The sequence below is a fragment of the Elgaria multicarinata genome, chromosome 6 (assembly GCF_023053635.1).
Source record: "Elgaria multicarinata webbii isolate HBS135686 ecotype San Diego chromosome 6, rElgMul1.1.pri, whole genome shotgun sequence".
NCBI lineage: Eukaryota > Metazoa > Chordata > Lepidosauria > Squamata > Anguidae > Elgaria > Elgaria multicarinata.
This window is the reverse complement of record NC_086176.1, coordinates 92,144,680-92,172,662: the sequence shown is the minus strand read 5'-3', so window position 1 is coordinate 92,172,662 and position 27,983 is coordinate 92,144,680. Positions and strand designations below refer to the sequence as shown.

Below are 27,983 nucleotides of genomic sequence, written 5' to 3'. Positions count from 1 at the left end.
AGTATTCACAACTGCCAGGTTTGGTGGTGGTGTGAGATTCAAAACTGTTAAATGGTATGGAAAGGGTGAATGTTGTACCTACAAGTGGGATGATGCTGTTGGAATGCACTGGGTCAGCTCACCAAACAGCAGCAAATCAGAATAAAGTTGCCACATAGATCTCATTGGAGTACTTGAGTATTCCCTAGAAATTTGTTGTACGTGATTAGGCACTTTGGGAGACCAAAGTAGTTCTCTTGCCTAAGGATGGCCTATTTCCTCCCATTATTCCAAGTGACACACACTTCCCATATCCGAGTGCAATGGTGATAATATAAATGTCTTAATATTCCATTTCCATTCCTTATTGGAGACTGAACTTCTGAAAACAAAAACTCAAGAACTCTTGTGTCTAAAAATACTAGAGTGACAAATAAATGTTGCAGAGGCATGAAAACTTTCACAGGAAGAAAAAAGGTTTCCAGACATTTATTTCTGGAACTGTACACCAGGTATTAAAGTACAACAAATACAAAATAATGTTCAAAAAAATCAGTGTTTATGTACAAATATTAAAACCAATGCAACAATAGCAACTTCCTCTTGGGCATCAGATACTAAAACTGGTTGCGATTGTCACTAATTTATGTCATTATGCACAGGGGATACCAACCTGAATCTAGGAATGACTGGATTTACTGGTTGCTTCAGGGAGGACTACAGTCCTCAGCTGTTCTTGAACAATAACTAGAAAGTTCTCCCGTTCAAATGGAACAATCATAACCATGATACTGTGTAAATTTAGTTTCCCATTTATAGACAATGTGCTTATAACACTGGGCAAACAGTCTGCTAATGGTCAGTTTATCCACTAGTTTACATTCAAACGTGAAATATCCACTAAAGACTTTGGTTAAATTAAATAGTATCACTAATACACTACTGGATCAGAAATTAACATCCGGTTTTGTAAGTTTTAAAATGAAAACTGCACAAATCAACTGTATATTGTACACAATTTAGTATACTTCAGACAGGATTGTACAGCCTTCAAGCGAATTCACCAGTATGACCATAACATGAGGAAAAATAAACTTTTTAAAAGCTATCAATGAGAGTATGAAATGGCTAACAAAAGTAGAAGTATTGCTCTAATCACAGCACCAGTTACGCTTCTAAGAGAATCGGCTATCCTTTTCAGAATCCCTGTAGTTAAGTGATGCATCTACCAAACTGCAATTGCCCATGATGGATTTTTGGTTTGTTCATGAAAGTGGGGAAGGGGAAGAATATATTCAGCAAAGAACCAAGAAGTCATCACAGTTTGTTAGAAGAATTGTGTTTTACCCACTAAGGAATCAAGGCAATATAGATTTCTTCATATGGTTACAGTTCGGCCGTCTTCAAAGTGACCCTTAAACACAATTCTTTTAATAAACGGTAACAATTTCTCCATTAAAATGTTTAAAATAGAGAAAAACAGGTTAAGTCCAGCTTTTAAAAGAAAAATTCAATAAATAGCTATTTTACATGAATAAATTCATAGTGGTACAAATTTATGAATGACACATCAAGCATGCACAAAATGTTACTATACACAGAAGTAGTCAGAAAATATTGAAATAGATATCTAAAAAGATATGCAGAATGTACATATTTACATAATCTTGCAAATTATTGCCTCATTTTAACAAGGAATTAAAAGTAAACATTACCAGCTAGTTAGCCAACAGGCTAAATTAGATCAGCAATTAAAAATCTATTAAAACTAGCCAGAATTCATTGTTCTCTCATACCATTTTCAGAATTTTGGTCAAAAGTCTTTATTAAATAACTAAAGTGTCCATTCAACTTGCTGACAATCAAAACTTTAGACGAGAAACTAGACTGTCTCAGTCTTCATTAAGTCCCCAGCAATGCATAGATAAACTGAACATAGTACTGCATCAGCTAATGAGAATGGGTGTGTTCACTTAAGTGCAACTGGTATAAGCATTCAGACATTTTTGTGTAATGATTTTTGTACAGACCAGCCACTGTAAACCCATAAACATGTATGTATAACAGAAAAAAGAATATGGCCGGTATTTTACAAAATTATGTAAGATGAGTTGATTCAAAATAAAAAGAAACAAGGTACAGAATTCAGCACAAACCACAGCAACAAGGAGCTGACAATTTGGCTAAAAGTGTCAGAATATGACACAGGGCCTAGGCTACCCATTACTGACTGTGTACTTATTAGAATGACAGATTTTTAGATGTATACTTTAGAACAGATCAACAACAACATTTTTTGTCCATTGTGCTAAATTAAGTTGCTAAAATGGTTAAGTGTGCTATTGTGTAGAATTCTTCAAAGCCGTCTTTTCTTACAATGCCGTGAAGAACACACAGCACTATGCTGCATCTCAAACTCGGGATGTCAATGCAGTTCACAGTATGTAGAATAAATACCCTCCCTTTGAAGTATCAACTAAGGAGTCTGATTTCTACTTATGCAGTGCAACCATGAAATCATTACTACCAACACTGACAAATTTGCCCTTAAAAAAAGAAATTGCAATATATTTAAAGGAAATTAAATATGCTAATGGCCAGTGCAAAACGAGACACGGTTTACTGCATTTCAATTGTACTGTAGTAAAGTTCACCATTTTTATAGAAGTGTGTGTCATTAAGGACACATTACCAATACCTTCAGGTTAAGGTTGTAACTGACAGCCAAAGCTTTAGTGGCCTTTCACAAATCTGCATCTGTGAAGCTTAACCAAAAACACACACACATAAGAACAGCCTTATCAACGGTTCCTCTCTGGAATATAAAATGCACTTGAGCCTGTATCAATCCAGGAAGAAAAATATATATCCATGGTGGAAAACGAAATTAGCTCCAACACTCTACTGCATCCTCACCTTCAATGGATCTGAAGTCCCTCATACATTTACCATTTTGAACTGCAGTGCTCTGAATTTAAGGCAAGTCCTAAGATGTAAATCATTAGTGGCAAATCCTAAGCTGTGCAGACTGTACCATTATATCCCAGTGGCCTTAGGAAAAGTTACGTAACATTTGATGTTGTTTTTCACATTAAACTCCTGAGGAGTGTGGACACCCACCCCCCACCCCACCCCAAACAATACACATCATTTCAGCCAACAGGTTTTAAGAGTACACCAAAACCTTTGGACAGTATAGCCAGCTCTGTGTAAGGTAGCCATGGCCTATAATTTGGTAAGAGCATCCAAATGTGTCTTCGGACTTTGCTCCTACAGTCCCTTGTGCTAGTATCCACCAAGATGAAACTGTAGTTTTGTAAACTGAAGTGCTCTGGTTTAGTATCAGATGAGAGAAGGTTCCATTTAAAATATCCTTGTGTGTTGTGCAGTTTAAATTAAAGAAACCTTTCCCTGCTTATTTTTTTTTAAAATGCTACATTGAGCAGGGATCAGGACTGGTACCTGTAAACAATCGCTATTCCACTGCATCCATTAGGGCAGAATCAACTTAGACTAAAAGCCACTGCAATCAGTTCAGAACTTCTGTGCTGGTTTTGAGACAGCAGTCTCTGTCTACAGGTTTAAAAAGAAAGAGGAAGCAGAGCTTAAAGCTGCACCACAGAGTTCTCTTAGTCCCCAAACTCTGCTAAACATTGTATGAAGTTTCCACATTTATGGATTGGGAAAAAAAGTGAAATTACTCTTGATAAATCAAGATATAGTTCTGTACATAAAGACATCACTGATGTCATATAGTTCAAACTTCCAGTGAAAGACTAAGCAAACCTGATCATTCCAATCAAGTTTACCACGAACTGCTAACAGCATCCACCGTCTCTTCAATTTGCTGCTAAATTCATTCCGAGTGGAGGGCAGTATGCTGGTGTAATGCATGAGCACTGATAAAGCCATTTGTCTCGTTTGCAGATAGACTGCTGAAGTCGGCCACTGAGACTGCCATTTTGGCACTTGTAATGTGATGCGTGTGATTCTCAAAATCAACACCCAAGTTGTTTACAGAAACATCATTCATGAAGGATTCCGGGACTGCAATTCCCATTTTTAGTCTCTTGGCAGGCCTTTCAGACTCCTCACTGCACATGTTCATTGGGTTTAACTCAGAGTGATAAAATCCAGTCTCAAATAAATTAAAACAATCACTTTCACCATTACTAGGCAAGTTAAGCAAATCTTCTGTTACGACAGGCACATGATTAACTGCTGTTCGGGGCAAGCTGTCCAGAGGTGGGAAGGCATCATCTAAGCAGTTCACATCTGTAGAGTGGCAGACTGTGGCTACACTGTTGGTCAGCGCTGGAAGAAAGAAAAAGATTTTACCCAAAACATCACCATTATCCTGACACTCATTAGCAGTAAGCTGTTCCATGCCATCTTTCCATCCAGTACCATTCAATTTACCTGTCAAATCATTGGCAGTGATAGAGTTCAGGATGCTTAGCTGTTGGTCAGGAATGGGCTCTGATCTGCTGTTCGACGTTATGGCTGAAGAATGTACAGCTCCACCAAGAGCTTCTGCTTCATCTACCAACCGATCCATATAGTCCCTGCAAAGGCATGATCATATTATGATTAATTAAGTGGTCTGGTTGGAAGATACGTCTTCAGAATATCATCAACGTAATGTTAAAATACTGATGATGCTGAGGAATTCTAGAGGAGAAATGAAGGGGGGGGGGAAGACCTTCCAAGATCTTTGAACTTACGTGACTCCAGGATGGTGGTTGTACCTCTTTTTTCCAAATCTTGTTTGCTGTGCAAAGTAGTCATATCGTTCTGATTTCTTCCACATGTAGTAAAATGCTACACATTCAGCGACTGTTCTGGTTCTCACCTGTAAAGAGTAATAATTAGCACATTCAAGTCTTGATACTAGTCTCTGATAACTGTAACCTTCCTGCTTTATGAGAAGGTCTGAAGGAAGATTACAGTCCTGACCACAATTAGAAATCCTGTATAATTGTGGTGTGGCCTGTAACCCCATTCAGCTGAACGCAGTTACAATCCCCCTTCAGATATTTCTGCTCAGTGTGAGAAGGTTGGGGTGCATGAGGCCAGCACACGGAGCCCCATACACCCTCTCCAGATACAATTCATGAATGCCAGATTAGGACTTGGGGGGAAAATACTAATTGCAAAATACTAAAAATCTCTGAATTGTTTCCAGGTTAAAGATGTGGAACCTCTGTAAACCCCATCTCAGTTGTCAAGACAGAAACGGAGGAGAATAGGTTTATTACTTAAAATGCAGGTTTTCTTTGCAATTTGTTGCTGTTAGTTCTTTGGGCATTTGGTATGTCCAAAGAAGACCTTTATCTTCTTTTTCACGAGAAGAGCATTTTAACAGCTATCAGAAGGAGATACCACTTCTAGATAATCAAATACTTTCATGAATGGTATCTGCAGAGGGGATATGGGGCTGCATGTGCCGGGCCCATCTCATGCACCTCCAACCTTCCCACGCTGAGCAGGAATATCTGAAGGGAGATTCTGCATGTGGTTGCAGCCCACACCACAATTACACAGCGTTGCCAATTGTTGTCATGACTATAATCTCTCTTCAGTCGATACAGGAAAGTTAGAGATAGGGTGGCGGCAGGAGAGGCATGCATGATCCAACAACCCCTCCACTCATACCATTTATGAATATGGCTCCCTAATTTTTTTTAAAAAGAATTTTGAGATATGTATTTAGAACTTTGCACAACGGATCTCACTAATAAAATGGATGTCACATCTTTGTAAACTGCCTTGGGAGCCTTTTTGGCTAAAGGGTGGGATAAAAATGCTACAAATAAACTTGAAAGGTAATTGCCAACAGCCTCTTCAGAGAGAAGTCATAGGCTTTAGCAAGCCTAGTCCGTGTCTTTGGGCCTTATATATTTACAGAGTGGGTAATTAAAAGAATTCAAATAGCATAAATTACAGTCTAAAGATAGTCTATTTTAGCTTTTCTTTTTTATATACTTTGAGCATATGCAGGCTTGCAATTATGCCATTCACCTGGTTGGCTGAGACAAGTTGTTTGCAGGAAACCAGATGAGAAGGGCTAAAGTTGTGCAAACAGTCATCACACTGGTGTCTTACATTCATATAGGACTGTACTAGGAGAACTGGACCATGGCTCTTTCCCCGTTCTAGACATAGAGGCTTTTTACTAGTTGAGTAGTACCAAAAAGAGCCCAGAGCACTGGCTATACAGATGTCCTGTGTGCGTACAGGGCAGAACTCTTGTGGTCTCCTTTCTCAATTAGACAAGAGCTACACATTACTGATCAATCTGTGTTTCTGAATAGCCACCACAGCTTTCATGGCTTTGTTCTTGCAGAAATAGTCTATCCTAGTCAGCCTTGCTCTATAAGCAAAATGTATTCTCACAGCTGAAACTTACTTATGATGATATCAAAGACAAGCTGGCAAAGAAGAGCCTGACTCTTTCATAAATTGAGCAACACCATGGGAGGCCCTCAGGATTACACCAAGTTCATTTTGTCACAGGTAATAACATTCTAAGGATTCTTAGGCCATGGCTAGACCAGGCCTATATCCCGGGATTGTCCCGGGATCACCCCTGTGCATCCAAATGACACACAGGGGATCCCGGGAGCAGGCAGGGACGACCCCTCCATTTGCCTGTGATAATCCTTAGGTCTAGGTGAGGCCTTAAACGCAAGGGGTTTGCCCCTGATCTTACAGAAGACATTTAATAATAGCCCATGGCCCTCCTTAAGCATTGAGAAAAACCAGAAGGCTCAAGGTACCAAATTCTGATGCATTTTGATTGAGAGTAGAACATATAAGCAGGCTAAATACTACAAGACCAAGAGAGTGCTCCTGCTTTGTTAGAAGTATGAATCACCCACAGCTCTGCTCGGGTTGCATAACAGCTTTTCCATCAACCAAGAAAGTCAAATCATTCACATCTTGTATTCCTGCCATGCCTATTTCAAAGATTTCTTCTTATTTCAGACTGGTAGAATAAAGTTCTCATCTTAACTATACCAGTAAGAGACTCTCCATTTTTTAAATATCCATTGCAACCATCCTAAATCCTTGCTAGGCACCCTTCCTCCTGGCCTGCAAGTCACCCCTTCCCAGTGAGCACAGGAGAGAAGCTGCCTTCGCATTTAGCATGCACCCCAAAAGCAGACTATGTTAGGATAGGGAGACACAGTCTTTGTGCTTTGTGTAGCCTGCTCTCTCCCACTTCCAGCTTGGCATATGCTCTCTGGAGACCAAGCTGTACAGAAGGAAAATGGCACTCAGTCGAAGGCATGCACCACTGATACAATTCCTCTGACCCTTTGAAGGCAAGGGAAAGTCGACAGGGTCTTGTCGTCACCCCTTGAAAGGCTAACAATTTATTGTGGCATAAACATTTTGTGAACTGCCCAGAGAGCTTCGGCTATTGGGCGGTATAAAAATGTAATAACTAACTAACTAACTAAATAAACATTCATTAGTCAGAGCCCACTTTGCCAGATGCATTTAAGATAGCTATACCTCAGGCATCAGCAAATATAAACTGGTTTCAGAACAGAAGTAGCGGTCATAAATTGGATGCTTTTCTCCTTTAGCCGCAAACAATAATTTAGGACTTGTGTGTGGTAGTGAAATAGCAGAAAACTAAATGAGCAGGGCAACTAGTTTAAAAAAGAAAAGGATAAACCTCCAAAATAATGACATTCCAATGCAGCCTATTTCAGACATAAACAGCCGGACTCATCTACGAAATGAGCAGCTTTACAACATTTGTTGTAAAATTAACATGCAAACAGCCAGTCAGCAACAATATGCTGTTTATGTTATTCTACGCATATCTGATTTTATCTGATTTAATTAGTTACTTCTCAGATTTTAGAATGACTTTTGCCTGCATTTGTTTCGATTCATTTCATTTATTTGGATACAAACATACCTTATTTTTTTGTATGAGATGAAAATCTTTCCCATAAAGCAGAAGTGCATGTTCAAAGTTTCTACATTCTTCTTCGGTCCAGGCTGTCATTTCTTGAGAAAGAGAGAGAAGCAATTACAATTTGATAATCTGGCAAATGAATAGCCATCCAGGCTCTAACAGAGAACATCCTCAACCAAGAAAACAGAGAACATCCCCAACCCAGTAATAACAAACCACATGTGGAAATGGGTTTCTGTCAACTGTAGCCTGAGTCCAACAGGCAGGGAAGAAAGGTTCACATCCTGTAATGGCACCACGCAGGCACAACTGTACATGTATACTCTAACTGTATACTTCATGGGCAGCAGACTTATTCTGGAGAGCTCAGTTTCCAATTATATATTATATTATTACACTATGGTATATTGTATACAATTGAATTCAGTTGAAATAATATATTCAATTATAGTATTTTCAACATACTAATTCTTATGTCGTGCCCATCTAACTACCCTTATTGCACTTATTTAGGGCAATAAATAACAATAGATTTATTGCTCTTATTTAGATTTTTAGCCCAGGCTCAAGGCAGGTTGCAATAATGCTAATTTTTATTACCTGAAGAGAATGTATCTTTTAATTGTGACTTTAAAAATTGCAGAAATGTCCTCTTTAATAACATATATTGAAATACCTAGCCAATGTCTATATTTTTCTAGCTATGGCGTTTAAAATAAATAATTTTATTTGGAAGTGCATCTCGTTCAAAATAACTAAAAGGAGTTTAGCTCATGATGGATTCATACACTTGGGTGTTTTTTTTTAGCATTCAATAGCCTCATTAGTAGCATCTCCCTTATGGTGTATGATTGTGTGTTTTCTCTTTGAAATTTTTACCTAACACCTCTCACAGTGAACTAAAGCTGCAGAATGAAGCTGTAACCTCACACAACAGAATCTTCAAGAGACGAATATCTTCCATTGTCAAATTATATGGAATATTCCAGCTGTAACTCTTGCATCTTTCTGATAGTAGCTAAGCAATCTATGATGCTATTATAAGAAGTGAGGAACTGGGGTTGTCACCTCAACTGATTTCTGCACCTTGCAATAAAGCATTCCTCCTGCAGTGCAATCCGACACATGTCTACTAGAAATCACTGTTAAGTTCAACAGTATTTTCTCTCAAGTGTGTATAGCATTGCAGCCATAATCTCTTACCAGAGAGGTCTTACCTTGAGATGCCTTTCCATTTGAGCAATACTTCTCAACTGCTTCTTTTATGCTGTGGTTACATTTGAAAAGTTCATAGAGTGCCTAGGGGAGATAGCAATATTCCTTGTTAAACTAGTCAAAAGAAAGATACACAGCACAGGGGTTATATCCCCACGACAACCAAATCTTTTTAACCTTATTATTCTGTGATTTTTCCACTTTAAAAAAGGCAATGAAGTGAGATTTTATGCACACCAAGACAGTATCAGAAGATATTGGGTTGGAGCCAAGCCAAGCCTTCTGCAAACAGAAGGGCCCCTTCTGTCCTAGCTCTTGATCCAGAAGAAGGTTGGAAGGAGGAGAGGGTGGCTACTTCTGCACTCCTCCCCCGGTATAATCTCCCACACTGTTCTGTAGGGTCCCCCAATCATCCAAAGCAGATTTCTGACGTTGCCTCCCTCCCTTTCTCGCTGGCAAGAGCATCTGCTATCCAGAGCTCTGCTCTGGCCTGCAGAAATGAAGCCACTAAAGGGATGCAGAATTCTGGTTCTTGCATCCCTAGCTTTGGAACTGTCTCCTAAACATCCAAATTAAGGATTTTAGGATAAAAAGCAGTAAAACATATAAAAGCACTTGGGGTGGGGGTGGGGTGGGGGTGCCAGAGAGCCATTTCTGCCTCTGCAGCCCTCTATTATCTTTTAAAAAATCAGTTTTGGACAGTTGGGGGACCCTCCAGAACATTGTGGGACGTGGCACAGGAGAAAAGGGCAAAAATCACCTCACTCCAGTCCTCTGCCAGGAACCTCCTTTGGATCTCAGTCCTTCCAGAAATGGAAAGACCCTTCCATTCACAAAAGAGCAAGTCTGGATCCAGCCTATACATTTACAATGCATTTTGTAAAAAACACACAAACAACCCTTCAAAATATTCTAATCCCAATGGGATAAGGCAAAGTGTAAATCAAACTATAACATGATTGTAGCCTTAAGCAAAAGGAAGCCAAAAATGTTTGATTTACCTTTTCCTGAATTTAAGAAACAAAAAGCACTAGGCAGGCAAATTATACACAGGTAAAATTAGAAACGTACCTGTTCATTGTCCCGTGTATGTATTCCCTCAGGAATTCTGCCAATCATTTTTTCATTTCCAGTTCTTAAAGCAGTCTCAAAAAGGTACTCTTTAACTTTACTCTCAGAAATCACATCAGGTTGCCAAAGTAGCTGGTCTTCATTTTCATATGCTATTAAGAAAAGTAATTGAAACAAAAATGATGGGACAGGATCTCCAATGACAAAGAGGCAGAAAGATGGAAAATATGTAATTTTGACTATATTGGCCACAAAAATAAGGAAATAAACACTGGCACAGACAGGTCAAGTAAAAGTGGATCAAAATCAAGCACCTTGGAAAACCAGGAGTACAACAATCATTATTCCTAAAAAGCCTGGATAAGAGGACTGGCCTTTTTATCATGTGTACTTTAGAGTTTTAATTTTTGTGAACCACCCAGGGAGCTTTCGCTATTGCATGGTCTAGCAGTACAATTAATTAATCAATTAAACAATCTCATATACAGTTTTCTTAGAAGTATAGCACACTTATGGCACAATACTACAATAGAGAGAAATACTGGAAAGGAGTGGCTTTCTGATGTCATTTTCAGTTTATAAAACTTTATAAATTTGTTAGCATGTACTCTTAGCTTGTCAAGAAACCAACACTTGAAACACTTGTTCTCCAAGTCACCCCATCCCAATTTCCAATTTTACACGCTTATTTTACACTAAACCCTCACAATTGGAATATACAACTTAGATCTTAACTGCAGAACAAATTATGGGAACGTCAACCATTATGCCTGCCATGGCAAGTGTGGCACTGCCCTCTGGTGAGCACAACAAGCAAAGAGCCTTTCTCTCAGAATTGAGGCTGCACATCCCAACAGCTCATTGATAGCCATGCCCCCACCCCACCCGTTTGAATATTGGAAGGAAAGTTGGGGGGCAGGGTTGGAAGCACACACCCTGCCTCTCTTCCCTTCCCTACCTTTCTTACAGAAAAAGTGTGTTGGGGGGGGGGGAAAGGGTCTTTGTTGTTGGAGGGAGGCACTTGCCTGTCCAGCTGACAACCATAATTTTGGACTTGACTAGAAAGGCCAGCCAAGAATTGTAGACCTCTTCATTGGCAATTGTCATATGTTTAAGCATTGAGATTGCTTTGCAAACAAAATGTTTTATATTTAACCTCGCAAGTTTTCCACAGGCAACTCTGCATTAGATAATTCTCTAATCCAGAACTGTAATAAACATGAAAAATGGATTATACATGAACAAAAAATCCAATTAGCTTCTTACCCTGAAGAACATGGCTAAATAAGAGGCCAAAATCCTGCTTGTGTCTTTTGAAATAACCTTCTGGCATATTTTAGCAAAATACAATGAAAATGAATTCATTTTTTAAAAAGTTCCATTTGCCTTACTTGGAATCTCATAAGTGCTTCTGATATTTTAATTGGCAATTAACAAACAGTTAATTTACATCATTGATCCTCCCATCTCTCTCAGCAGCTTTTGAAATCACATAAATGTTAAGCCATCTGCAGAAGTTAGCAGCAATGGAAAAATTGTTTTAAGATGGCATCAATGTTTCTTTTCAAAATGGTCTCAAAATATAGCAATAAGGAATTGCTTCCCTGTCACATGGAAATTATACTGTGTAGCCAGTGATATTGGATGTTTTTTTTTTCATTTTTAAACTTACATTGTTTCATAAAATTAATAGTAACAGAATAGATGAATACAAATGAAATTGGACAAGCAGAATAAATACTGTACCAATCAGATCTAAAATCAAAAGTTGTAACAAACTTTTTGTGTTCTATTATCTCTAGAAATTAGTATACATAGGCACACAGATCTTCAGATGTGTTAAAATTAGTAAGTTAACAGTTTTCACTACCTTCATCCCCCCACTAAAATCTAAATAATATAAAGGAAGTGGTATGCAACTGTGAGTTGTCTTATTTAAAATATACTTACCAGTATCCCAGCAAAACTAATTAATTCCTAAGTATATTTCTTCAAATCACACCAAGTGCACTTTAATAATCAAATATTTAAGTTCAAATGCTTCGTGCTATTGGTAAGACTTTTCAGATATTTATGCAGCACTTAAAACTAACACTGCATACTTTTTAAAAGCTTTGTTTACTGAAGTCAAATAAGCGTGCAAAATCAGATAACCATCACTATATTTCTGGGAAAAGTTCCAATTTAAAATTCCCCAGAAAATCCTAGTCTTTTTACCTAATATAAAACAACAGTTCTAAATAGCAATATTGAATGCTCATTGTCTTCAACACACAATTCAAGGTGCTGGTTTTAAATGATATAGTCTCAGTAGCCTGAAACTTACATTAATACTAGGGAGCACCACTGAGATGCTCTTTACTGTGGAGGCATGCTCCAAGTTCCATCATATTTTTGCACTGGATCAGAGATGTTATGTAAAACAATGTTTTCATTACTGTGGCCCATTTTTTTTTACAGAATTGAACATAAGAAGTGTCATGCTGGATCAGACCAAGGGTCCATCTAGTCCAGTACTCTGTTCACACAGTGGCCAACCAGTCGACGGCCAGGGACCAGCACCCTCTCATCCATGTTCCCCAACAAATGGTGCACACAGGCTTACTGCTTCGAATACAGGAGATAGCATACAACCATCAGGTCTAGTAGCCATTGATAGCCTTTGCCTCCAGGAATTTATCCATCTAAAGGCCATCCAAATTGGTGGCCATCACTACATCTTGTGGTAGTGAGTTCCATAATTTAACTATGCGGTGTGTTGCCTCAACAGGGAAGCCTGGCAGAGCTTGATGTAGCTAAACTGGGGAATGGGGGGACAGGGGGGTGAGCGAGGCAGGAGTAAAAATATTTTTCTGCATAGGATGCCATGCTACAGGGCTGCCAACATCCCCAACTCTTCCTTGCCAGTGGAGCTGTTGTGCAGCAGAACTGTGCTGGCTGCAGTGGTGTCAATATGGTAGTAGCTCATTCTATGTTCCTAAATCAACAGCCCAGAAAGACTATATTAGTCTTTAAATGCCTATATTGTTATATTCTCAGTCTCACTTACTGGAGAAGTGAAGATACCACATTCAAAGTGATTGTTTCTTGAGAAGCATTATATCCCGCACTGTTCTGTAAGTACCTTTTACATACTTTCATCTGATGAATACAAGTTTCTAGGCTATATTCCTGCACCTAGATTTCAATGAGACTTAAGCCCTGTTCAGGCTTTTGCCTGAATGTATGAGGGATTAACCGGGTAAAGGACGAGGCCATGCAAGCTGGCTCTGCTCCCTAAATCCCCATGTGAACCACCCTACTCCCCTCTACGCCTCTGTCTGAAGGGGAGTTTTACTTCTGTTCGCCTGAATGGGAGTAGAACTCTGCATGATCAAGGTCTGCAATCATGCAGAGTTCTACTTGCATTCAGTTGAATGCAAGTTGAACGTCTCTTCAGACCTCCCAGCTCAATGAATAAGAACATAAAGACGAGTCATGCTGGATCAGACCAAGGTCCATCTAGTCCAGCATTCAGTTCACACAGGGGCCAACCAGCTGCCCACAGGAAACCCACAAGGAGGACATGGCATTCGCAGGGGTGTAGAAGGCAGGATCAGCAAGCATAGGCCCATCCCCTACCCAGTTTATGCACTCACACATTCAGGTGAACACCTGATAATACAATTGTGCATTATCTAATTGGATGCTTACTACTATTTCTATGCTACTTTTCAATCTATGAAATGCTTTATAAAATATTCAAAACTACCCTGTGAGTTGCCGAGATAACTCAGCAAAGCACACCCAGTGGACTTCATGGCTGAGTAGAGTTCTGGACTTGGATATCCAGTGTCCGAATGCAATAATCTATCTGCTGCACCACAACAGCCCTTTGATGTTTTAATATTCTGCTTTAGATGCAACTGCCACTTTTAAAAAAATGTAATTTAAAAAACTTGACATAAAAGACTCAACATTAAATCAATAATAATAACAACAACAACAACAACAACAACAACAATTATAATAATAATAATGACTTACCCTTTTCATCATCAGAGTTTTTGCCTAAATAAGGAGGAATTTCTGCTTGGTACTGAGAACCAATCATTATTTCCTGAAAGGATTAAAAAAAAACTATTTGAACCATATATTGTTTTATATAGTTTTAATACATTTTAATTTTTAGTAGAAAAGCAGGATCCAAATCAAATAAACAATAACAATAATATTTTTGTAAACCGCCCAGAGAACTTTGGCTACTGAGCAGTATAAAAATGCAATAAATTATACATACACACACACACACTTATTCATACATGGCTCTCATTAAAACCAAATAGCCATGATCCAAATTCTTCCCCTTGCATAAGATCCAAGCCCACCCTCACTTCCATACACACACAGGAGTGAGATAATATTTCCTTTTGACAGCAATACCTCATAGCTCATGGGATGCCACTCTGGCAACCCTCCTGAGCACTGGAAGAACTTTCTGAGGGTTACTGCTGGAAAAAGGAGCTGAAAGCCCCTACAGGCAAGCAGAACTCTGTCCATAGTACTTTGAATCCTGCTCAAGGCCAACAACAAATATAACTCCAGGACCGGGCATTTTTCTTATAATATTTCAGCTTCACAGTCTTTATTTATCCAGGACATGTAGCTCAATTTAACTATTTAAATAAGTTTAAATCAATTACGGTGGACAATTCTAAACATTACCTTCCGCAAATCTTCAGATGAATTACCAGTATCCACCTCCACATCTTCACCATCTGATTCTTTATCACCATCACATGTAGTGTTTGCTTTTAATAACAGAAAAGGAGTAAGTGTTAATTCAAAATTATGACTTTAATAGCATACACTGTAACATAGATAGGTCCAATATATTTTATTTTTGTTTGGAGACCTAGAAAATAAAATTAATCTTAACAGCCCTTAATTACATTATGCTGCGCAAGAATGGCATCCATTTGACTCCTTCTGTTGGTATATTTAAATGTCTGATAAAAACGTGTTTTTTAAAACTCTCCTTTCATGTTTACCAGTTCCCATCTTTTGCTTTCCCTTGCATCTTTCACCTTATGTAGAGTGTAAGCTTAAGTGCAGGACCTGTGCCTTTTACAGTGCTTTATTTACATAGGTACTCATACACTTCAATTTAAAGCAATGCAAACTACGCTAGTATTTCACTGAAATTTGGATTGTCTTAATATTTTCTATGCTCCCTGTTCCCACTTCCTAGCAAAATTCAGATAAATTAGACTGCATTTTAAGTGGTTGGACAAGGATGTTGCCATTAACCCTTATCTCAGTTTTATCTCAAGCAAGGCAAACACAATATTGACTCTAATATCGAAATCATTCAGGTTATCATTAATTACATTTTTTTTCACTCTTTAGAATTTTGAAAGTTCAGCACATATGAATTGAAGGGGTTTCAACATAGTTTTATATATTTTGGTTAATGATACTGGATTTCTAGATCACACCCACTTGTGGAAAAAGTTTCAAGATACTTTCTAACACGCCAGGAATTATTTTTTCCTGAAAATGAAACATTATCACAGGTGGGCCACTTGTTCACTAACTGTGTCCTAGCATCCATGTTTCTTTTGACTGTGTGTAAATGGATCTATGCAGGTTGGTGGGAGTCCACTGGCTGAGTTTCTAGTGTGGCCTTTAGTAAGCAGTGTAATTAGCACAGTTGTACTACTGCAATGTTAGAGACATAACAATTACATTCTAACTTTCTTTCCATAGCCATGTGATTTACTAATATAAAATAGATCAGAGGGACACCAAAAGCCTGTTCTAGGAGGGTACCGCTATGCCTACATTTTAAAGAGGCGAGATCAGCAAGCTAAATCAGAATGTATTCTTCATGGAGAAAACTAAATACATGACTGATACAAGTTCACAAACTTAACCCTCCTAATTTGAAATCTGGCACATGAATATTAATAATATTAATTTCCCTACATCTTAAAGGCCGAGGGAAAAAGTCTGTAGTTTCATGCGAAGTAACCGACGGTGTCAAATCATCAGCGGAAGACTGAGTTTCTTCATCATCCCCTGACAAAAGGTCTTTGGCTATTTCTTCCTGTAACCAGAAGAGCCAAGGATTACTGTCATTCAACACTGAAAGTAGTACCTATCTTGAAATTCACATTACAGCTGTGCTCCTTATGTGGAATTCTGGAGAAGAAGGGCAAATCTTTCCATGAGAATTTCATTTACTTCTGATGTCAGACCCAATTTGAGTCACACTCACGAAAGAGCTTGACAAAAGGGAAACATTACAGCATCCAGTAGTTTTATGTTTCAATAATTATACAAAGCATCTGGATGGTGTATATATGAAATTTTATATCCTGTCACTAGCAGCTCAAACACAATGTGTTCAGTTGAAAGAAATGTGCATTCAAGAGGAAACTATACAAAGTAGCATTGGATATAAGAGGCATATTTGGCTATAATGTATACTATTTGTTTGGAATTTTACCTTTCTTAGGTAAGATTTTTTTTTTAAAGTCTTTGACATTATAAGGGCACAATCCTATGGGTTGCACCTTGGGTAGTTGTAAGCCCTCCCCCCACCAAATGCAGGGAATGCAAGGCAGACGGAGGGAATCCTCTCCTCCATGCTCTGTCCGCCCTACAGTTGTTGCTAGATGCTCGATTTTGAGTATCTACCCAGGGAGCTCTAGAGTGGGAGTGGGGAGGCTGCGTGTTGCATAGGAAGCTGTCTAAAGCAGATTCTGCAGTCTCCTCCCCTCCCCACCCTCAGGAACGCCCCATTTTCACCCTCTCCGTGCTCGGTTCTATGAGCACGGAGAGACAGCCATCAAGGTTCACACTTCATACTGGCTGCGAGGGGAAGGGGATGTGTTTTCCTGGCTCCCAGCTCAGAGTACTGTCTGTGAGCTTGGAGCCAGAAAACTGAAAAATCCTATGTCCTCCCAGACTCTGTCCAGGATTGCTCTCTAAATATCTCATGCTTTCATTTCATTCTGTTTTTCTATTTAAACCCAAATCTTAACCACGCTTACCCAGATGTCTACCCCATTGCTTTTAATGCAAATTATTTCCAAGTTAAGCTTGCTTAGGATTGCAACCTACTTATCTCCTGCATGTTAAAGAAAATCAGGGTCAGATTTCTAAGAATTGTTTGTAAATATTTGGAATCCAGCCTCCAGTCCAATGAAGAGATTTAATCTCTACATCCTAAATGGAACAGGAACGTGATAACCACAGAACACAGAAGTCTATAACTGAAACAGAGGAAGGTGTTTAAAACTTATTTATTTATTTATTTATTTATAACGTTTGTATCCCATCCTATATCATTAAGATCTCAGGACGGCATAACTTACTTTATCCAAAGTCATGTCTGGAAGTTCATCCGCAAGTTCACTTGGGGAACTGTCTGCACTGGAACTTGCTATAACAGGAATCGTAGGTTCATAGCCATAGAATGCCAGCAAGTCTTCTAAGGGCATGCTTCCTTCCTGATTTTTTGTTTTAAAGGAAAACAAAATACACTGCCATTTGTAGAAGTCAATAGGCAGAATCCAACATAGTGCAAGTGACTTTCTCCCTCTCTCCTTCCAACTGCAGTGCCTCATAAGGAAACATTTTGCTCCAGAGGGTCCTGTACACTCCCTCCCAATTCTTCGGATGGAAACAGTTCTAGCACTGGAACTACTTCATTGGATTTCACCCAAATTATTTTTACACATGCATCAAGGAACAAAATGGTTTAACAACTAAGTGAAAAGAATTATATAGACTGGTTAGCCCTGCATGAACAGAATGTTATAGGTGGACCTTTGGTCTGATCCAGCATGGCTCTTTATGCTCTTATCCAAAGATATTAAGAAGTGATTTAAAGAGAGGTAGACTTTAAATACACAATTTAAATTGATAGAGATAGCATTTGCAATCTAATCCTACACTACCACTTAATTTCAACAGACAAACTGGCATCCTATTATTGAGCAGAGCCATATTTTATTTATTTATTTATTACATTTTTATACCGCCCAATAGCCGAAGCTCTCTGGGCAGTTCACAAAAATTAAAACCATGAAGAGCATATTGTTCTGCAATAGCTTCTCAACAGCCATCTACACAGTATAGATACACTGCCGTTAGGCCTACATAGAGCGCTGGTTGTGCAGTGCTGATGGCTGCATGTAATAAAGCAAATAACGTTCTGAGTGGAAGTATTCACTACATACAAGTTCAGAAGAAACTACACTTAGTACATTCCATTCACAGCTTGTTATTGCACCCTACAATCTAGACTGGGAGTTTAATGACATGTAAAGTATGAAGTGATTATACTCTTAACAACAAGAGTTACATACCAGTTATGAACAAATGGGGAAGTTGTGTGGGAGTGGTTTTCTATCATTTTGTTGTCATATCAATAGACTGGGCTTCTCATACTTAATTGTTTGAGCCCTATGAATATTCCCCTCAAAATTTCTAAAATGACAATGAAAGAAAAAAGTAGGTAGGGCTTCTTTGGTGGTTAACAAGGCACAAACCATTCAGTAGAGAAGATACTATAGATCCAGCAAGTCTAGGGGAAAAGTTGCTTACCTTTTCTAAGTCTTCAATCTCAGAACTGAAATTTTTGCCCTCATCCATCATTTCCTCCTCTTCAAGAGTTCTTTCATCATCATAGTCATGTACCAACATTTCAGCTGTAGGGTCAAAGTCATGATCCTCAGAAGATAAAGAGCCAACTATAAAAAACAATGCAAATACCTTTAGCAACATACAAAATGATACCAACGGTAAAAAGCAATGCAATATATTAAGTTCAAGGCCAATGTTACAAACAAGCAAGCCTCAGCATCCATTTTTCTTACCCACTAGTTGTAAGCACACTGCTATGTCCTCTAATTTAAATAAAGAAGGATATGAGCTTCATGCCCCTTATTCCAGAATAGCCATTTTGGGATAGTCAAGTGTCTGCTCTGGAGCAGAAGTTCTACTGAATCACTTACGTACAGCCTTTGTTGCAAGTACTGAAGCTAAATATAGGTATATTTGCATAAATAGCAAATATGTCTGCCAGTATAAACTATACCAATGAGCTTAACCAATATATTGTAGCTATGTTGTATGTAATCTGTTTTTATGCTTTTTACGGTTTTAACTTTTGCATATTTATTTTTAATGTTCTGGGTTTTAATCTTTGTAAACCACCCAGAGTCCTTCAGCTATGGAATGGTATATAAATGTAACAAATAATAATAATAATAATAATAATAATAATAATAATAATAATTATAATAATACCTTCCCTGATCACTGGACTTTGGTATTATGAACCAGCGAACGAACACTAACCAATGTAAACACAATGGTTTATATGTGGGAAACCCAATACAATTTGGATGAGAACTTGCAGAAATGTAATGTCTGTATTCAAACACCTACTAAACAAGAAAATATTGCACTGATTAGAAGCTGACTCACTTGAAAAGATGGGTTAAAACTATCATAGCTTGGAGGAAGAGGGAAAGTAATCTAAACAAGTAAGAACTGGGTGTTCATAATTCATTTTTAATAAGAAAAATGTTGTTTAAAAGCTGTTTAAATTAGCCCCAGCTATGTAACACTGACTTCTCAGACAGCCCAAGACAGGATATAGTTGCTTTGCAGATTTATAGCAACATGTCTGGATGGTGCATGCCCATTTATTATGACCCTAAAGGTCAGCAGATCACCTGTATTCTTATTTTAAAAAACTTGGAACAACTTCAAACTGTAACTTTCCTACAAAATGTGAAGTATCTGTATCTGGACAATTTGGACTGAAATATAATATTTTGATTAAATCCAATTTTCTTGCAGTTGTTGAAATGGAGGGAGACACATTTTAAAAGAATACAAATAAAATTAAAAAATACAGTTCTACTTATTTCCTTTTTAAAAGAATGCTTCCCCTCTTTGACAACTACTTATGATATCCTAGTATAGTAAAAGTGCTCTACTTAATCCAAATTTACAACAATCTGAAAAATTGAATTACTCATTCTCATAACAATAAGGACAAGCACATATAATTTAGAACTGATAACTTCTATTTTAAAATATATGGGACAGGATCCAGCTGAAGTTAAGCATTATGAAATCCTACTGATTTGAATGGGAAATATTTAAGTTGGTATGCAACATCCCCATTAAAATCAATGGCATCTAAAGCGCTTAATTTTTCACCACATTGTGTTCACATTATTTTTCTTCAAATAATTCTAGAACCAGGTGGGTAAGTTTATGATACAGAATATTTTATATTGCTGCATATAGCTGATTAGAAAGCTAACGAGTTATGTTAATTTAACTCTTATTATAATGGAAAACTCCCTACATATTCTAACAATCCAATTCTATGCTTGTTTACTTAGAGGTAAGTCCCACTGTTTTGAATGGGGCTTACACCCAAGAAAGTGTGCTTCAGCTTGTGCTGGCCAGAGGGCAGGGTGAGGAGTTTCCAAAGACAGGCCTGGTAAATCTTTGCTGTTTTGAACCCACAGTTGAACCTAACCCAGGGAAAGGGGGAATTACTCCAGTTAATTGAAGGTCTTAATTCTGGAACATCTCAATGAAAAGAAGGGACTTTGGATCCAGTGAATTTAGGGCCACTTCAGGTTACCCTCCGCTATGCCCATAGAATACCTTGTTTCAAAGCCTACTGCCAGCAATAGAGCTACACTTTCTGCAGCATACCAGGGACTCTGCTGTGGACAAGCACTCTACCGGTGGAACTCCTCTCCACTAGCGGAGGAGCACATCTGCCTGATCCATCTCCAGCCAGCAAATTTCCAGGCTAGGATTGCACTGTAAAGGTCTTAGAATAACTTTTAATATATCAAATCTTGTGCAACACTTATTCTGATTACTGTACTTGCCAAGTGCTGCTTTAGGTTGTTTTGCATTTCTTTATACAATTAGAGAACAAAGTATATTCCATTTATAGGCTGTATATTTAAGGAACATTCACTTAACAGATAACACAATCCTACACTTGTCTACTCAGATGTAATCCCCATTGAGCTCCAAGGTGTGTATAGGCTTGCACCCCAATAATTCAGTCAATGATTCTTACATAATGTAACTTTCATCAAGGTGAGCAAAGCCACATTATATAGGTTTTCAATAGGTAATTTGGCTTTTTTAAAAAATACCTGATTTGTATGATTTTATTTTGATTTCATTAAAAGACAAACTAAACCTAAGATTAACACTCACTACACTTTAACTTCTTTGACACAAGTAACTACACTTTTACTTCTTTTCATTAAAGTTAAAATGTTTAATGAACAAAGCAACAAATAATCATTACTACCACAAGCAACAGAAACACAGAAAGCTGCATACACAACACAATGGGGCTTTTTTCCAAATGCATAGATCAGATTTCATGGCTGTAATCCTATGTACCTTTACAGTCCAATTTTAGCCATGATTAGTTAGAAGGCAGTCCCAATATCTTCATTGAGATTTACTTCCAAGTAAATATGCTTACAGCTGCAATCTTACTCACGAGTAAGCTAAATTTGTTGAGTGCTATTTAACTAGCATCTTCTGCAGATGGAATAGCATCTATAGTTGGAATTGATTCTTCTTCTCCTTTTCAGACCGAATGCTCCCCATTTGCTCCAGAGAATTGAGGACCCTTCAAAGCAAATTCTGGGGGGGGGGGGGGCGTGCAAGGAAAGGGGAGTTCTGCTGCATGAGCAGAAGTCTATTCAAACAAAACTGCATATCACCCCTTACGATAATTGCATTTTATTTTATATATTTAATACATAGCGGATTGACTGTATTTGACTACTCTTACTGTTCTGAGTCATCTTGAGGACCTTACAGAATAGCAGGGTACAATTTAATATAAGAATAAATATGTCCCATTTAAATCAACAGGATTGACTTCTGAAAAAACATGGCTATCAACTTGTGAGGCTGCAATTCTAAACTCATTTCCTGTGAAGAAAGCATAGTGAACTCAGGGGGACTTACTTCTGACTAAGCATGCTCAGTTTAGTGAAGAAACAAGTGTTTTTCAAAGAAGTGTCTGACAATTGCTGAAGCAGCAAACAAGTAGCATTCAAGCCTTACCAGCCTATGTCTTAAGGTGAATTCTCTTGCATGTACCACCGATTTCGTTTAGAACACTAAATGTTTGGCTTTTACAACACCACAATAGTTTTATGACCAATCACTGTGAATTCTACAGGAGAAAACACCTCTACAGGTCACTCCGCACTTCTACTTGAGAACAAAATCGGTGACTTTGAACATGAAAAATGTAGCACAAATTAGTGAGAATTGAGAGATAGAGAGAAAGAGAGAAAATTATAGTAACATATTAGAGAAAATACACAAAGCATCTTTGACAGATGCGCCTGTAACCTGGCCCTTAACCGTACCCAAAAGCTTCCCACTGCTGGAATCACAGAAGAAGGAACTGAACAGGACAAACCTGGGCTCGAACTCCCAAAGGAAGCCTGGAACAAGCAACGGGAGAAAAAAGAGGTTAGAGACAGGCTTGCCAAAGAGAGCTGGGAAGACGGGACTTGAAAAAGGAATGTGTTAAGTGAACACATCCCGTTCCAAGTTTCTCTCTCTGTCTCTTTCATACAGACACACACACACACACTTCCCCTCCCTCTTTTTCTTTGCCTCTCTAACTTCCCAGCTCGTATTTTTTTCCTTCCCTTTCTTTTTTTCTTTTTGTGTCTCAGCATCCCTCCCCCCCACCCACCCCACCCACTGACCCACCCCTCTCCAGGGGCGCACCTACTATGTCTCCATCCCTCACCCAGTCCCACATCTCTTTTCGCCGTCCCTTTCCGCCCGTCCTCCCGGCTCTTGGTCATCCCTCCGGGTTGCCCCTCGCCCTCTCACACTTTCTCTATCCCCGCCGTCACTGATGCGAGAGCCGGGCCCTGACACCCCCGTTCCCATCTCGGCCGGGCCCGCCCGGGAGCTGACAGGGGCTGCCCAAGCAGGAGTGACGAAGGGAGCAGGACCGCCCGTCGGAGAATCTTGCCGCCGCCGCCGCCGCCTTCACCCCTCCGCAGCCCAGCCCGGCTAGTGTCCCTCCATCCCAGCCTTGCCCGGGCCGCCCCGCTCCCAGCCGTGGGACTGTGGTTGGAGACCGGCCGGGCGCTCAGCAGACAGCTCGAGTGGAGACGGTCGGAGCCAGCCGCGGCCTAGTCGCGCAGGCTACGCTTCCCCGGGGCGAGCGGCTCGAGTGGCCCCCAGACAGCCCCGGAGGCCCCATCAGAGGGGCTCCGACCTACGGAAGGGGGTTATGGGGCCGCCGAGGCAGCCCCCGGGGACCGGCCCGCCCCGCCGCCCCGCCAGGAGCCCGCCGGACCCCAGCGCCCCTACCCGCTTTCCCCGCTCACCTCCGCCATATTGGGAGCGCTCGGGCTGAGCAACAGCGATGCGCCAAGTGCCCGGATGGGGCCGCTAAGCCAATGGCAGCCCGGCCGGGACTAGGGCTAAAGCCGGCCAAGGAGGGAGGGCAGGGGGAGAGCGGGCGAGAGACAAGGCTCCTCGCCTGGTCGGGCGGGCTAGTTGAGGAAAAGAAGGCGACGGAGGCGCAGAAGTGCGGCCACCGCGATCCTTCCCATCCTGTCAGAGACTTTCTTTCTCACCTCCCACCCCGAGGGCCTGGCAAGGGGTCCAATGTGGGGAAGAGTGGGGGGGGGAGGAGGAGAAGAAACTCTCCGCTTCAAACCCAGGCGGCTGACACGAGCCCTGCGCCGAATACTTACTCATTGAAGTTTGTCAGGGTTCTTCCGTCCCCGCATGAGTGGATAGGCCACCCGAGAAACCACGTTAAACAACAGCGGGAGGGATGACAGGAGTGGGTAAAGACAGAAGTTCTTCCCTTCCTATACAGAAACTTCACCTCAGACTTCAAGGAGAAGAGAGAGTCTGTCACAGACCTCCACCCACACACCTTACCTAGGAGTTGCAAAATTATTCTCACAGCTACTCCCCACCAAAAGTGAGGTTTGCATATCTTCTAGAATGCAATATACTTCGTTCAGCAACCTGTAGAATACCTGTTTTACAGCCAGCAGCACTTTCAAATACCATGATTACAAAAATCATAAATTTCTCCTGTCACTATGTGGTTCAAATCATAAGATTTGGTCCATTGCACAAGTAGGGAGGTAAGTAACAAAGCTTGGAAATCTTCACAAAGTAGAAATCCAAGGGTTGAATCCAATGTTAGTTCCCTGTAGTGTTGACTAACTTAAGTCCCATGCAAGTCAATGGGTCTACTGCAGATTGCACCAAATTATTTGGGATAGTGAAGTCTCCCCAAATAAAAATTCAAGTCTCAAACTTCAAACTGATAGATGGGCAACAAAATGGTAAATAAGATTTGCTATGTGTAAGTCTAAAATGAAGTACATTGGAGAAACGTAGCACAAATTTATGTATAAACTGATGTGGTCTGAACAGCTTGGGAAGATATCTTGAAGTCATGGTTTGCTACCACGAGATGTAGTGATAGCCGCAATCTGGATGGTTTTAAAAGGGGGTTAGACAAATTCATGGAGACTAAAGCTATCTGTGGCTACTAGTTCTGATGGCTATATGCTACCTCCAGTATTATCAGAGACAGTAGTACACCAGTTGCTAGGGAACGCAACCAGGATAGTGGTATTATCCTGGATTTTTTAGGACATACCTGATTTTGCTCTATTGGAATTGCTGGGAAGGGTATTGAAAAATTGCTAACCAAGCTCTCTTAAAAAATATAAGATGTCTTATTATGAAATACAAATGCCCAATATTTAATAAATAATTAAGAATTTGAAAATATGAATATGCAAAATGTAATAATTGTATTAAAGGGAAGACACACAAACACACAAGCAGGCTCACAATAAATTCTGGATAACTAGCATAAAAAACAGTTGTCAAGAAGACCTGGATAATATCCACAGATAAAATGCTAAGTTAAAACCCTATAACTTGGGCTACAGGGTTATTTGAGCAATGGACATGTTTAAGACTATTATTCCAGGACAAAAGTATACTTGAAAGTTTTGCTTATCAATTAATGAGCAAAAATGTTGTGTCAAGCCATGGATGTCCACAGATTTTTTTTCCAGGGTGGGGAAAAACTGCCGTGCATAGCAGTTTGCAGTTGTAATTTGCTACTACCACACACCTGTGCACTTTCCTTCTGAGTGTGCTTTGTTGCTTAACATCACATTCCATGACAGAAGCCTACACAAAGTAAGTAGAAGATCCTGGGAAATCATGTAAGTCAGTCATTTACAAGTTTTCACCTTCACCAAAATAGTATAATCTCATAGAGGGATAATGCGACATTTCAGAACATTTTAACTGTCCCTGACACACACCTTGAAAAGAGATGATATTGCTTAATAAGATTTTCTGAAGCTCAAATGTAAAAATACATTAGGGACAAGAAATACCAGATACAGAATACATGCCACTGCCTACTACAGATTTATGCTCATGGTGTGAAAGTCCCCTGCATTAGCATCAAATCAGAAAGTGTTTGGTCTACAAACACACACACACACTTTCAAAATGCTGGTGATTACCTTGAAAGCCTTGGAACCCAGGTACCTGAAATAAGTCCTGGTCCCACATCAGCTCACCTGTGTACTGAGGTTTTCTTTGGAGGCTCCCCTCTGGGTGCCCACCAATTAAGGTCAGGCAGGTGGTGACCAGAGGGCACAAGGCTGGTGAGCATAGAGATGTAAAATTTCCAGAAATTTTGAAGCCATGGGGGAAAAATAGAAATTTTCAGAAAAATTGGAGAGAGAAAAAGCAAAAAGCAATATTAGCACTTTTTACAGATTGAAAGTCATTTTGTTACTTTAGGAACATAAAATGTAATTATGTGCAAGTTGGTTATTTCATATGCCTACAGAGTCGTGAGGAAAGAGTGGCCGAAACCCTGTTGCTCTTGCCCAGCAGGGTTCATAGACATGTGTCACCCGTCCCTGAGTGGGGCGCCCCACATGTTCCCAGGCACATGCATGTGCCACCACTGAGTGGGGTGCCCTGATTGGCAGTGCCCCATGTGCTTCCCAGAACGTGGAGGTGCCATCACTGGGTGGGGTGGAGCATTGCTATCAGCGGCTTGCCTCTCTGAGCCACCATCCTGTTCCCATGCAAAGGATTTCTCCCCTAAAGCTATGTGAGAGATGCTTGCAGCCACCTCGCTTTTCACTTGCAAAGTGGGGCAACTGCAAGCATCTCTTGCATCACTTTAACCATCAATGATTTGGGGGATGGACAATGAGAAGCCCATAAAATTCACTACTACAGGATGTAGTGATGACCATAGATTCAGTTGTCTTTAAAGAGGGTTTAAACAAATGCATGCAGGATAGCTATTATCAAGGCTATTAGCCATGATCACTAAAAGAACCTTGATGTTCAGAGGCAGAATATCTTTGAATTCCAATTGCTGTTGGTGGTGCAAGCAGCTAATGAGGGCTGCTGCCTTTATTTGATGCTTGTGGGCTTCATAGAAGCACTTAGCTGGCTGCTGTTGGAAACAGGATGGACTATATTTGGTCTAACTGGAAATGTTATCTGCATGGAAACATTCAGTGAAAACGAATTGAATATCTTTCCAATTTGCGGATAGTGATTTATTAACCTTGGGTCTTGAGTATTTTCCACTGACACCTTAGAACTCTTCTACTTAAACACAAACGCTAGATGTTATTGTGAAATGGAATTGCTTTGTGTAAAATTGTTTCCTTGAATAATTGTTAAAAATACTAGAATGTAATTCAGTCATTTGCAATTTTTCACCTTCACCAAAATAGTATTATAATCTCACATGAGAATAACGTGACATTTCAGAACATTTTAACTGACCCTGACACACACCTTGAAAAGAGATGATATTGCTTAATAGCAAGATTTTAAACACATTAGGGACAAGGAATACCAGATACAGAATTCATACTACTGCTTACTACAGATTTGTGCTCATGGTGTGAAAGCCCCCTGCATTAACATCAAATCAGAAAGTGTTTGGTCTACAAACACACACACACACACACACACACACACACTCAAAATGTCAACTTACCTTGAAAGCCTTGGAACCCAGGTACCTGAAATAAGTCCTGGTCCCACATCAGCTCACCTTTGTATTGAGGTTTTCTTTGGAGGCTCCCCTCTGGGTGCCCACCAGTTAAGGTCAGTCAGGTGGTGACCAGGGCCTTCTTAGTGGTGGCATCCCATTTGCAGAATTCCCTCCCCAAGTAGGCTTGTCTAGCACCAACTTTGTTTAGCACCAGGCAGGCTTTTAAAGATTTCATTATTTTAACTGCTGCTGTGGTTGTTGTTGTGTTTGGAAGAATTGGATTTGCATTTCTGTTTATTTTTGTGGAAATATGGCTTTAGAGCAGCACACAATTTCAAATTTAAAAAAAACCTGGTATAACTTGGCATAGGAAAACTCCTATATCTGGTTTGCTGCTAGTTGGAAAGGGAATGCTAGACTAGATGAACCTTGACCTAGGCTACGAAGGCAATCCATATTTCAACATTGCACCTTGAACGGTGTGCTTCTCCCGGCTGCAGTGCTGATATGGAATGTACCAAAATGGACTGATGGCATTGGATAGGTTTAATTAGTGCTTATTCTGCACTGAAACAAGTAACCATACCAGCTGATGTTATAGACGGCAATGATAAAATTGAACCTTGGCTCTGACATTCATTCATTCATTCCTGTTCTATATCA

At 39.7% G+C, this 27,983-nt stretch overlaps 1 protein-coding gene across 2 annotated transcripts; it reads right to left on the bottom strand.

Moving 5' to 3' along the window:
• Positions 1-452: 452 nt before the first annotated feature.
• MIER3 (MIER family member 3) lies at positions 453-23,671 on the bottom strand. Of its 2 annotated transcripts, none has more exons than XM_063128056.1 (13): positions 23,623-23,671; positions 22,639-22,716; positions 18,797-18,942; positions 17,563-17,697; positions 16,169-16,289; positions 14,906-14,991; positions 14,228-14,300; positions 10,202-10,353; positions 9,133-9,214; positions 7,916-8,007; positions 4,704-4,831; positions 4,399-4,544; positions 453-4,293 (listed from the first exon to the last, which is right to left on the bottom strand). In XM_063128056.1, exons 3-13 carry the CDS (start codon positions 18,893-18,895, stop codon positions 3,836-3,838), a joined length of 1,572 nt encoding a protein of 523 aa, XP_062984126.1. In that variant the 5' UTR covers positions 18,896-18,942; positions 22,639-22,716; positions 23,623-23,671; the 3' UTR covers positions 453-3,835. The 2 variants fall into 2 exon arrangements, with proteins under 2 accessions (XP_062984126.1, XP_062984125.1); XM_063128055.1 differs by having other exon boundaries at positions 22,692-22,716.
• Positions 23,672-27,983: the final 4,312 nt, after the last annotated feature.